The sequence below is a fragment of the Maylandia zebra genome, linkage group LG22 (genome assembly GCF_041146795.1).
Source record: "Maylandia zebra isolate NMK-2024a linkage group LG22, Mzebra_GT3a, whole genome shotgun sequence".
NCBI lineage: Eukaryota > Metazoa > Chordata > Actinopteri > Cichliformes > Cichlidae > Maylandia > Maylandia zebra.
In genome coordinates this window covers 22,621,363-22,635,139 of record NC_135187.1, presented here as the reverse complement: position 1 = coordinate 22,635,139, position 13,777 = coordinate 22,621,363, and the positions used below count along the sequence as shown (strand labels likewise).

The 13,777-nt window shown below is 39.6% G+C and overlaps 1 protein-coding gene across 1 annotated transcript; it reads right to left on the bottom strand.

The window, feature by feature from the left end:
- Positions 1-2,451: 2,451 nt before the first annotated feature.
- Positions 2,452-11,045, bottom strand: LOC101463613 (gasdermin-E). Its single transcript, XM_004547830.4, has 10 exons — positions 10,856-11,045; positions 9,390-9,625; positions 9,086-9,278; positions 8,671-8,848; positions 6,121-6,241; positions 4,957-5,106; positions 4,500-4,621; positions 4,150-4,270; positions 3,965-4,035; positions 2,452-3,425 (listed from the first exon to the last, which is right to left on the bottom strand). Exons 2-10 carry the CDS (start codon positions 9,595-9,597, stop codon positions 3,198-3,200), a joined length of 1,392 nt encoding a protein of 463 aa, XP_004547887.3. The 5' UTR covers positions 9,598-9,625; positions 10,856-11,045; the 3' UTR covers positions 2,452-3,197.
- Between the last annotated feature and the right edge of the window lie 2,732 nt (positions 11,046-13,777).

Sequence of the window (13,777 nt, the reverse complement as noted above, 5' to 3'; positions counted from 1 at the left end):
GTAAAGTATGGTAAAGTCCTTGGTAAATGTTGTTAAATAATGTCACAACTACTAATAACTCACTCAGCTACTAACTTATAAGATCTTATTAAACATGACTCAGCTAAAATAATCACTTCTAAAATGTAAATTACAGCTACAGCATGATGTGTAATAATGTTAAAGTTAAAAGTGATTTAATGTTTGTAAGACCTTAGAATATTTAATCATTATTAAATATTTGCACAAACTCTGACTAAAATCCAAGATACACCTTTCATCACGCCTTTGTGGTTTGGAATCTCAGAGTTGGAGAAACTTTTTGAACCTATGAAAAAAAGCACACTGAAGATGTCAAACACTTTCTTACCTACAGTTTGTAGCTGTCAGTAAATAGTAACCTTAAAAGCTATGGTGGAACTATAAGAAAGTTACGGTGCTTACTGTAATGTAAAAAAAATAAGTAAACACTAATTTAAGATAATTAGAAATGGTGTAAATAATCTGTATCGATACCTCACTGATACACAGCGACTACACCACACTCGTTCTTAATTTCCAAAAATGTAAATGTAAAAGATGATCATTTATAGTTTTCAATACAGAAATCCTCCAATGCACTACTTTCTCTAAACGTGTACAATAAAATGTAGCTTGCATCACATTTATTTTTCTATGGAGGACACAATTCACAGAAAATATAAAAGTTTTATTTTTGCTTTCCGTGTTATCAAAATGATATACTTTGATACAGACAACTACATGCAAAACACTTTCTTTGAAAGCCCAGTAATATAGTCTTTCTTAACAATAAATTAGAAAGTAAGTACCAGTAAGGTCATGAGAAAAGGAATGTCATAAAAACATATAGTTCATATATGAAAACACACGATCTTCTTAATAAAAGCTCTACTTTTTAAAAATGTCAATACTGTATTTTATAGTGTAGCTTGTTTTAACAAAGTCTGGTCTTCAAGAGAATATTAAAAATAAAGCTTTCTTTAAGTAAAAAAAAAGTTTAATGCTATTTTGATTATTAAGATGAGCAGCAATACAATGCCGTACCATTTAAAATTAAAAATCCTTGCATGAATTGGCATGTAGCATGTTTTTCACCACATAGATATGGAAAGGCTAGTTGTTTTACATACCATAGGCATGGAACAAACTTCAATTTTTTTATGTTAATTGAAAAGCTTAAAATTGCAGAAGTGTAGAGCTGCCAGCCAGGCAAAAGAAAAACAGAGCTATATTACGTTATGACATGAAAAATCTAAAAATATACTTTTGTTGTTTGTTACATATATTTTAATGTTAGTACAATATCCTTTTTTACGTTTGAATAACATAATATCACGTTATTACAATATACATAATTATCACGTTTGTACAATATAATATTTATATTGTACGAACGTAAACGGTTTTTTGTTATAACGTGATAATTATGTTTATTGTAATAACATGATATTATGTTGTTCAAATGTGAAAGATATATTGTACAAACATATAAAGTATATTGTTAGATCAATAAACGTTTCACGTTATAATGTGATATAGCTCTATTTTTCTTTTCCCTGGGTGGCAGCTCAACGCTTCTGTATAAAATCATCAACATGTAAACATTTCTTGAGCTGAGAAATTTGAACTACCTTTAGCTTAATCGCCTTTCAAGTGATCCCTGGTTAGTAAATTTTCTAAACGATGAGATTTACTAAAAAATTAAAAAAAATTGTGTACCAAAAACTAGCAGATAAGAACGTCTGGATTGAACTTGTAGGACAGATTACTGTAAGGCAGTTGTCTCGAACTCAAGTCCTCCAGGGCCGCTGTCCTGAAATGTTTCCATGTGTCCCTGTTGCAACACACATGAATACATCATTAGCAAGACTCTATAGAAACAATTCAGCCATGTGATTCATGTTACAGTAGCTCATGAGTGAATGAACCTGGTGCAATAAAAGTACTTTTAGAAGTACATTTTTCCAAACACTTATACTTGAGTAGGGTTATGGGTTGCCACTTCAGCATGCAATCAAGTTCTATACTCTTGCTAATGACCTACTAATTTTATTCGGGTGTGTTGCAGCAGGGACACATGTAAAAGTTTCAGGACACCAGCCCTCAAGGACTGGAGTTCGAGACCCCTGCTAAGGTGTCTAATCAAACTCTGTGAAAAGTAAGAAAATGAAACAATATATCATATCAGGGCTTCCCCACAATATATCAAATCCTCCTTCAATTAATCACTATCTATCAATATATATTTCTTTTTTTCAAAATACATGTTATACAATGTTTGTTGCCGGAAAAGGGTGGAGTGCCCACTCCGGGTCGGGGATGAGTTCCTGCCCCAAGTGGAGGAGTTCAAGTATCTCGGGGTCTTGTTCGCGAGTGATGGGAGAAGGGAGCTGGAGATCGACAGACGGATTGGGGCTGCGGCTGCAGTAATGCGGACGCTGCACCGGTCAGTCGTGGTGAAGAGGGAGCTGAGTGTAAAAGCGAAGCTCTCAATTTACCGGTCGATCTACGTCCCTACCCTCACCTATGGCCACGAGCTGTGGGTAGTGACCGAAAGAACGAGATCGCGGATACAAGCGGCGGAAATGAGCTTCCTCCGAAGGGTGGCTGGCCTCTCCCTTAGAGATAGGGTGAGAAGTTCGGCCATCCGGGAGGGGCTTAGAGTAGAGCAGCTGCTGCTCCACATCGAAAGGAGCCAGCTGAGGTGGTTCGGGCATCTGGCAAGGATGCCCCCTGGGCGCCTCCTGGGCGAGGTGTTCCAGGCATGTCCCACCGGGAGGAGGCCCCGGGGCAGACCCAGGACACGCTGGAGAGATTATATCTCTCGGCTGGCCTGGGAACGCCTTGGTATTCCCCCAGACAAGCTGGAGGAGGTGGCTGGGGAGAGGGAGGTCTGGACCTCTTTGCTTAGGCTGCTACCCCCGCGACCCGACCTCGGATAAGTGGATGAAGATGGATGGATGGATGGACAATGTTTGTTTTAAATAATAAAAACATATTTATGAAAAAAAAAATTTCCCCTGCTCTGTAATAAATCTAAAGCAATGTTTTAAAAGTAATAATGATAATAATATGAAAAAGTCTTGTAACAAACGATAGCAAGCTTACATGTAATAAGATTTTAAAATAAAAAAAGAAATGGTGCAAATACAATCAATAAAAAAGGAGAGGGAGTGCACACTCAGGCACTACAACTATTAAAGTGCATTGCAGAGCAAACACAATCCATGGATGCTGAGGAAGAGGACCACTGGTAGGACTCCTGCATTATCTCTGGTTTCCATCCACAGGAGGTCAGCGTCTCTTCTTAGCATCACACTGGCAGAGGAAAGTAACTGCTCTGCCAGCTGAAAGGCCTGGTTATCCTGCAGCAGGGCAGGAAGAGACTGAATGTTGAGAACATCGCTGCTCTTTAGCTTGCACACCTGGGGAGATAGGTAGGTGGATCAGTGGACAAGTTTTTTGTTGCAAAATGTTGGTTTACAGATTCGAATTCTACTTTCCTCAAAGAACTAAAATAAAGAAAGATGAAATGGTTTAATAAATACTATAAATTTATGTCATAACATTAGATATAGAGCTAAAACCTCATAATTGGTTGTAGTTAGCTTAGCATAGCTAGCCTGGTTAAAGCAGCCACCAGAAAGTCACAAGGAATTTTGGGGGGTAAAAAATACATAAAGTAGAAATATTGTTATTAATTGAACTTTAGAAGGTCAGATAGGTGTGTATTTTGACACCTCTGGAACAGAGATAGGCTAGCTAGTTCCCCGTTTATACTAAGCTAAGCAGGTGCTTGTCATGTTTAGAGATATAAAATGTATTTTTAATACATAGTTTTCTTTTGTGTGTGAGTGTGTTCTACGTAAATATTGAATTATTGAAATAACTCAACCACCAATGTACTAATCATGGTACCAATCATTACCAACAATGTGTACTAAACTGAAACAAGTTAGCTAACCAGCATGTTGAAAGCCTGCAGAAAGTCAGGAGCGCTCTTGCTCAGAAGTTCCAGAGTTTCTTTGGGCAACTCTATAAAAACATTAAACAGAACACATGATGAGGTTAAACCCACTAAAAAAAAAAAAAAAATCTGCAGCACTGCTTTGTATGCTGAGCTTTTTTTTGTCTGTAACTTCCTCTTACCTTCCATGGCACTGACCAACAGGTGCGCTGCATTTAGGGTGCTTTCAGTGGGACTCTCTGCACTGGGCTGCTCTTCTTTTGGGGTCCCATTGTGTATTTCATTGCTACACAAATCTTCAAGCTGACATAGAAAAAGGGCTTCAGATTAGAAGGAAAAATAAACATTTTGGGATGCTGTGGTTACACATTTATTCACACAACCGCAAGACAGACTATTTTAGCCGACTGGCTAGTGGTCACCACGAAGATAAGATAAGATAAGATAAGATAAGATAAGATAAGATAACCTTTATTAGTCCCACACGTGGGAAATTTGTTTTGGTCTACAGGGCATTACCAGTTTCACTCACCACAAGCTGCAGATATGACAGAGCAGCACTGTCATTCAGAGTTTCTTGGAGCTTCTTGAATAAAGCCCATTGGGTCGGCTGGGGGAGCTTTGCCAGAGGAGAAAGGACTTTTTCCTGCGATTCTGCAACAAACCAGAAGATACTGTTTGTTTATTATCGATTATTATAACCATGTGACTGCTGTTCTTTCATATTGTCATAATCATTTTTTTAGGTATTACAGCTAGTTTTAGTGGCAGTGTTTACTACTGAGGAAAGTCAGCTCAGCTATAATGTTTGAGAATAAACCACAAAATGCAACGGCATAGGCAACGTTTCAGTGAGACGGATAAAATAACAGTTGTATTTGGGACAAAAAGGAACCTTCCTCGGTTTGCCATAAGTCTACTGTGTTTCATTTGTTATATTTTTTTCCATCAACAAGTAATTGTGTGAATGTATGAATGAAGGGACAAACCATTATGAAGTGCAATAAGGGGGGCTTTCTGTGGAACCTTCTGCTCGTTGCACTTTCCATCCACTGTGTCGAAGCAATCATCAGAAGGCCAGGACCTCGAGATGGAGTCTGACTCAAAGCCTCCAATTGCACCAGGTTGTAGACATATGTCTGAAAAATACAGAAAACATCATAAACACATGGGCAAACACATATCACACACAAATGTTATCTGATTATTGAGTGTGTAAACAGAAGAACTTACTGTTGCTATTCTATCCTCTAACCATGTTTGGCTATCTATCACTAACACTTCTATTCCCAAAATTTTATTTTCCCTTTCAAAGCATCTAAGTCAAGAAGAATAACTGCTCTTTATAGTGCGGCTTCCATGTATGGGTGTAATATAGTGTGTCCTATCTGATACACACATACACACACACATAGCAGCAGCAAAATGGCTGGACAGGAGATGGTAAACTGAGATAAAACTAGAAAAATTTACATTTCCTGCGAAAATGCTGTGTGGATGCCTTAACGCTGAAGTTGTCTGCTGAAAAAGCTGAAAAAGTTGAAAACTTGCAAAAAGTTATATGGCGGTGAAGAAACTGAAAATTCTGCTGAAAACAGGTGAAGAAGCAGAAAATTTTTGCTGAAAAGTGGTGAAAAGCCAAAAATTCAACTGAAAGGGGTAAAGACGGAGAAATTTTTGCTGGCCCTCCTGGTCTCAAGGCGGCTACTCATCTCACGGAGCCAAACTTATTCTCACAAAGAAGAGGTGGAGAGCCTGACAAATCTGCTGAAATGAGCAGGAGCTGCTGAGAATTGTGCTGATAAGAGGTGAAAAGGCTGAAAACTTTGCAGAAGAGGTGAATAAGCAGAATTTGGGCTGAAAAGAGGTTAATGAGCAGAATTTCTGCTGAAAAAAGTTTTTTTCTGAAAACAGTAGAAAAAACTGAAAAATTTGCTGAAAAGGGGTGAAAAGGCTGAAATTTGTGTTGAAAAGAGTTAAAAAAGTTTAACTGTTAACTTAAAGAAATGTTACCATAAGCGGGATTTGAACCCGGGCCTCCCAGTCTGAGAACGGCATCTCATCTCACTGAGCTAAAACACAGGTCAACCTGGCGAGGAAAATCAGTGACCCCACTGACAATGTGGAAGAAACTCTCACTCACACACACTCACAGTATTGTCCGTCTTTTTTAACCTCCAGTTCCAGGATGCTGTACGCGATGACTGTACCAGAGGGGATCTCCACAGAAACATCGCTGTCTATCTCAATGCTGTTGCTGTCCTTCACACACACCTGGGAGCACACATATACAGGGAGTGCAGAATTATTAGGCAAGTTGTATTTTTGAGGAATAATGTTATTATTGAACAACAACCATGTTCTCAATGAACCCAAAAAACTCATTAATATCAAAGCTGAATGTTTTTGGAAGTAGTTTTTAGTTTGTTTTTAGTTTTAGCTATTTTAGGGGGATATCTGTGTGTGCAGGTGACTATTACTGTGCATAATTATTAGGCAACTTAACAAAAAACAAATATATACCCATCCATCCATCCATTCGCTTCCGCTTATCCTTTTCAGGGTCGCGGGGGGCGCTGGAGCCTATCCCAGCTGTCATAGGGCGAAAGGCGGGGTACACCCTGGACAGGTCGCCAGTCTGTTGCAGGGCTCAAATATATACCCATTTCAATTATTTATTTTTACCAGTGAAACCAATATAACATCTCCACATTCACAAATATACATTTCTTTTTCTTTTTTTTTTCTTTTTTTTTTTAAAGAATCACGGTGTTGCAATGGCCCAGTCAAAGTCCGGACCTTAACCGGATTGAAATGCTGTGGTGGGACTTCAAAAGAGCTGTGCAAAATGAAATGAAGCAATGTTGTAGGCCAGAATTCCTTCACAGAAACATGAGCAACTGGTAACGTGTCTCACGGTGTTGTGGAGACAACTTGATAACTTGTGATATACAAGCTATTAAATCATGCAAAATATGCAGTTTTTTACAGACAAGAAGGAGAACAAGAAAAACAATGGTCTACTATCTGTAAGAGGTTATATAATTCCTTTAAATATTTAATATTTTAGACATAAATTTCCAAAAGCAATTATTATTTTACAATAAGAGGAAGAAGTGAAGCAATGCAAGGCAGTGATACTGACTAAACTCCAGTTGCTTCTCCTGAACACAGATTACGAGATATTTGTCGAGTTATGACATTAATGTTTGCACAGCATTTACCACTCAGAGGGCAATATACATTTCTGACATTCAAAAACAAAACAAAAACAAATCAGCGACCAATATAGCCACCTTCCTTTGCAAGGACACTCAAAAGCCTGCCATCCATGGATTCTGTCAGTGTTTTGATCTGTTCACCATCAACATTGCGTGCAGCAGCAACCACAGCCTCCCAGACACTGTTCAGAGAGGTGTACTGTTTTCCCTCCTTGTAAATCTCACATTTGATGATGGACCACAGGTTCTCAATGGGGTTCAGATCAGGTGAACAAGGTGGCCATGTCATTAGTTTTTCTTCTTTTATACCCTTTCTTGCCAGCCACGCTGTGGAGTACTTGGACGCGTGTGATGGAGCATTGTCCTGCATGAAAATAATGTTTTTCTTGAAGGATGCAGACTTCTTCCTGTACCACTGCTTGAAGAAGGTGTCTTCCAGAAACTGGCAGTAGGACTGGGAATTGAGCTTGACTCCATCCTCAACCCGAGAAGGCCCCACAAGCTCATCTTTGATGATACCAGCCCAAACCAGTACTCCACCTCCACCTTGCTGGCGTCTGAGTCGGACTGGAGCTCTCTGCCCTTTACCAATCCAGCCACGGGCCCATCCATCTGGCCCATCAAGACTCACTCTCATTTCATCAGTCCATAAAACCTTAGAAAAATCAGTCTTGAGATATTTCTTGGCCCAGTCTTGACGTTTCAGCTTGTGTGTCTTGTTCAGTGGTGGTCGTCTGTCAGCCTTTCTTACCTTGGCCATGTCTCTGAGTATTGCACACCTTGTGCTTTTGGGCACTCCAGTGATGTTGCAGCTCTGAAATATGGCCAAACTGGTGGCAAGTGGCATCTTGGCAGCTTGACTTTTCTCAGTTCATGGGCAGTTATTTTGCGCCTTGGATTTTCCACACGCTTCTTGCGACCCTGTTGACTATTTTGAATGAAACGCTTGATTGTTCGATTATCACGCTTCAGAAGCTTTGCAATTTTGAGACTGCTGCATCCCTCTGCAAGATATCTCACTATTTTTGACTTTTCTGAGCCTGTCAAGTCCTTCTTTTGACCCGTTTTGCCAAAGGAAAGGGAGTTGCCTAATAATTATGCACACCTGATATAGGGTGTTGATGTCATTAGACCACACCCCTTCTCATTACAGAGATGCACATCACCTAATATGCTTAATTGGTAGTAGGCTTTCGAGCCTATACAGCTTGGAGTAAGACAACATGCATGAAGAGGATGATGTGGACAAAATACTCATTTGCCTAATAATTCTGCACTCCCTGTACACACACATATAGGATTGATTAGAGGAAGGCTGACTGATTTCTTTTTTTCTTATATTTTGGGGGGTGCATAAACAGAATTTCACAAATTTATGGCGATCAAACTACAAAATAAGACATATGCTGATAATAATTTACCTGATAGAATTATTGAAAACTTTCATGGCATCATGACTAAAAAAGCTTTTAAGAGGCCTACCTTAACCGAACTCCCCAGCATGCCAACCAGCCCGAGCACCCCTTGAAAGGTGCACTCTTCCACTTTTGTCTGGGTGATGGAACAGGGGCTGGTGGTGAAGATCCTCTCCTTCACTAGCCCCACCACCTCAGCCCGCTTCTCTATCTGCCTCACCAGCACGTGCTGCATGTCCACCGACCTGATATGAAGAGAAGCTGGTGTTAATGGTTTGAGACAGACTGATTGACAAATGGAAAATGACACCACGCCGCTGTGGTCTGAGGTGTTTAGCATGTGATGCCTGAAGTCCACATTTATAAGGAGTTCATTACATCACCATTGATGACCTCATCTCCTTAATCTTTGATTACAACCTGTATATGTGAAAGCAGTTTTTAAAAATAAAATAAAAAGCTTTTAAAATATTACATCATACCTGTTGTCCGAGTCAAGTAATAGCTTCTTCACATTCACCTCCTCTTTCTTCAGCTGGCCAAAACATGACTGGAGCTTGGTAGTGCCACGCCCCTCCAGTCTGATACTTGCAGAGCCGGCTTCGGGGCCCAGATCACTAGCAAGTTTAGCTCCATATGTCCCCTTGTAGGTCAAGAATTCTGACTCTGACACTCCTGCAAAAACACAAGGTGTTACCCCGATATCAGCTTTGTTGAAATGTGTCTGGGAACTCACATGCACGACATTTTTCCTGTAACAACTTAAGTTTGAATCTGCACACCTACCCGGGATGAGCTCCTTGTCACCCAGCAACAAGTCGCCGAGAGTGAAATCTGTTGGTTGGTACCTGGGTCTCTGCCAAAACCAGCGCTTGCGTTTGATCACGAGGGCCATGGGAACCAGTTTGTGAGAGTCATTTACTCGAGAGACGTGGATGAGAAGTCCTTCGGGGTCAATCTCACGGACGAAGTTGGCAGTGGCCTTGGAAAACATGACTCCAGAAGACGAGCACCACAAACAGCTGGAAGAGAAAGAAATTAAAGGTTTCAGCTTGGGCTTAATTTCTCTCCAACAGCAACCCTAATGTGTTTTATTTAAATATCTAAACAACTGTAGGTGATTTCCAGTTGGTATTCTCTCCAGCTCTCTACCCTTGATTGTTTATGAGTGACTGAGAGGCCTATGTGTGTGTGTGTGTGTGGGGGGGGGGTAACCCCCAAATAGCAAGAAATCAGTGACTCATCGGACATAGAGGAAGTCCCCTGGATGTTAGGATACAACTTTAACAACAAAAACATGAGTGCACACAGACACCAAGGTCCACTAATACTGCAGTCTCAGTTTTCATTGTTTAAATATTCACAATATTTGGATGTACAATAAAGAGGGGAGGGGAGTTTGGAGGAGAAGGCTGCGCAGCATTAGATGGTAGAGGAATGTTACATAAAAGAAGATGATGGAGCTCAGGCTTTTGAAAACTATCCTCATGAATAAAATGTAAGAATGTTCAACTTTGCCGTTGAAGATTAAGGCAAACTAACCATGACTTGACATAGATTCACTGTGTTGAGTCACTTGGGTTAAATTATTAAGCAGCTGCCGTAATGTCACCTGGGACTGTCCTTTAACCCCAAACTCGCACTGTAAAAGCTCACATTCTGAATATTTCATGTTTCTTTTGTTTAGTGTGTTCTGAACCAAGGAAACAAGGGGCATAAAAGGAATAACTGTCACATGCAGTAGATAGATAGATAGATAGATAGATAGATAGATAGATAGATAGATAGATAGATAGATAGATAGATAGATAGATAGATAGATAGATAGATAGATAGATAGATAGATAGATAGATAGATAGATAGATTTTCTATAGTAATGTAATGTGTCGATGAGCATAATCAGACGCTTTAGGTTGCTAAAGTTGGACTCTGACAGTCCTGTTTTCGGCTCAGGCTCCACGACCACCCCCATACACACGTGTGCCAGCCCATTTCCCGGCAGCCCACTTTTTCCAGTTCAAGCTTTCAAGCTACAGTAGCTGGGGCCGCGCACGAGCTGGCGTAATGAGTGAGGTCAATTGCGCACGAGCCTCAAGACGCATGACTTGGATGAATTTAAAGGGAGCCGGAGACTCAAAAATACTTTGACCGCAAAATAACAACACAGGTTGGGACAGTGAAACCATTCTTAGTCTCGTCATCGCACAGAAACACAGACTGACACGCAGTAGCCAATAAATAAAGTTTTTACCTTTCTCAGAGTTGACAGTCAGTAACGAAATGTGACCGATGATGACGTAAAAAATAAAATCCAAAAGTAGTCCTTTGGCTTTCTAAGTGAAAGTTCACACACAGCTATTTGAGCAAATGACGAAACTGTGAAGCAAATCCCCGAAAGACAGCACTGTCCGGGAGAAGCTACAGGCGAGTGCTGAGAGGACTGTATAGCCAACCCTAACCCTAACAGAAGACCGCCTCCTGGAGTTAATTCTGATCATATGAGCACACTGGGACGTGTATCTGTGTGTGTATCTGTGTGTCCGTTTCGGGACATGAGCAGATTTGCCTGTTTGAACTTATTAATATTATTCATTCATATGTGATGAGTAATCTTTAAAACGGATGTCTTTTTCAGCAAAAGTTCATTCAGCAGCCAAACCACATCTTGCCTCACAACACAACCATTGAGGTGGTCAAGCAATTTTAAGTCTTTATTTATTTATTTAAAATGAGCTAGAACATTAAGCTCAAAAAGATAATTTAAAAAAATAATAAATGAACTCATATTTAAAGGATACGAGAAAGTTTCGTGTATTTAGTCTCTGTGTTTTCATTCAGGTCGTCTGTTTTCCTCCCTCTAAGTAACTTCAGGTTTAAAGTCTTTCATGAGTCTGTTCAGGTCATGTTCATTTTTCGTGTTTTCTCTTCATAGTTCCTCGCATGTACCTCTTCAGAATCATGTTCACTTTTGTCATAGTCATCACAGTTTATGTTTTCCCAGTTTAGGTTTTAGTTTTAGTTCTCACCCCCTGTTCACCTTGCTTTGTTTTTGTATTCATGTTTTTTCAGCCTAATAAACGGCTCGCCTTTTGTTTAAAGTCAGTTCTGTCTCCTTTTGGGTGTGCATTTGGGCCCTCCATCTCACTCCAACACAGTCTACTTCCGCGGACCGTGACATATGGTACTATAACAGGCTCTGTGATCAGGAGGTTTAAAGTTCATAAAAGTAATTTTCATGTTCATTAGTGAAAATGTAGATGCATGAAAGTAGTTTAACCTTTAGTGCCTCTACAATTTCTTAATAATATTGGGAGAAATTATTTTTTTAAAAAGAAGAAGAAACCACAGGGAGGAAAAACAGCTTAGTAAAAAACAGGAGGTGAAACACAAATATACCTGTTCACAAAAAGATGATGGTGATTGTTTTTGATTCATATTTAAAAATCATCAATGGTGATTTTTTTAAATTTTGGATATTTGTTTATAAACAGAACATTAAAAAAAGCATAAAGAAAAAGAAAATATGTTCTGGTGCTAAATTTATGATACTGAACTCATCTGTGAAATCTTCCTTTAATTGTAGATGTTATGAAATTTCATATTTTACAGTGGAAAGTTTTAAACAACAGACATCATTGTAATATTACGTGCATTATTTTTGTTTTGCAAATGTTCTGAAATTATCTATTTGATTATGGAGTGACGATGTAATTGGATTTTTGCCACCGACTTTGATTACAAATATTACTAAATGTAAGTTAGGTCCTGACTGTAAAAACCAACACATTTTCAAATGGCAAACGGCACAACAGTCTGGTCTGCCATTTTTACTATTTAAATTCTGTCTTTTACATCTTAAGTTTCAGTTCCTTTAAGAGTTCAGGGTTGGGTCATTCTGACCTCCAGCGATCCCTTTAGTTGGCACAGGAGTGTAACTAATAAAGGTCCTCTTTTCTCTAAGTCAGAATAACTGATGATTGAGGCAACAGGATGCCTGCTTGTCACCATGTCCCACTTCTTTTTTCACACATTTTCATTTTTCTTCCAAGTGTCCAAGAAAGTAAGATTAATAACCTGACTTTGCCTCCATTAACAGTACTCGCAGCACGCATTGACTATACTGCACAGAAATCAGAATATATTTGATCAATCTGAGACTATTAAAGCAAACTGCAATGACGCACACATGGACACACTATTTTTTATTAGGTACACCTTTCCAGTACCAGGTTGGACCTCATTTAGCCTTAAGAGCTGCTTTCATTCTCTGGTAGTACGGATTCAACAAGCTGCTGGAAACATTCCTCAGAGATTTTGGCCCATATTGACATAACAGCATCACACAGTTGCTGCACAGGTGCTCTGTTGGATTGGGATCTGATAACTGTGGAGGTCATTTGAGTAGAGTGAATTCATTCCAGTATTTAAGGAACCAGTTTGAGATCATTTGAGCTTTGTGACATACAACGTTATCCTGCTGAAAGCAGCTATGAGAAGAAGGGTATACTGGGGTCATAAAGGGATGGACATGGTCTACAACAAAACTCAAGTAGGCTGCGTTTAAACAATGCTCAGTTGGTACACTAAGACCAGCCTGAATCATTCATATTGGCAAGATTGAACCATGCTTTTCTGTTGTTTAAACAAAAGTCTGACCCTACCATCTGCATGCCAAACCAGGCTCATCAGACCAGGCAATGTTTTTCAAATCTTCTGTTTTTAATGAGCATTTGCGAATCGTAGCTTCGGTTTCCTGTTCTTAGTTGACATGAGTGTGACCCGGGGTGGTCTTCTGCTGACACTTTGTGCATTCAGAGATGCTCTTCTGCATGCCTTGGTTGTAACAACTGGTTATTTGAGGTACTGTTGCCTTTAATCTGCTGGAAGCAACCAGGCTCAGACCTTTCTGATGTCTGGCATCAAGAAGGCGTTTTCACCCAGAGCTGCTTCTAAGTGGATATTTGAATGGAAAGAGTTGCTGGCAAGTGATTGGCTGATTAGATATTTGCATAAAGGAGCAGTTGAACAGGTGAATCTTCTAATGTGGCTGAGAGTGTAGTCTTTAATTTGTTAGTGCGTTATCGCAGTGGGAATCTGCTACTGGTCCAGATTCCCACTGCAGTAATTAATATTATGCATCAATGTGTTCTTTGAGTATACCTTTATAATCTGA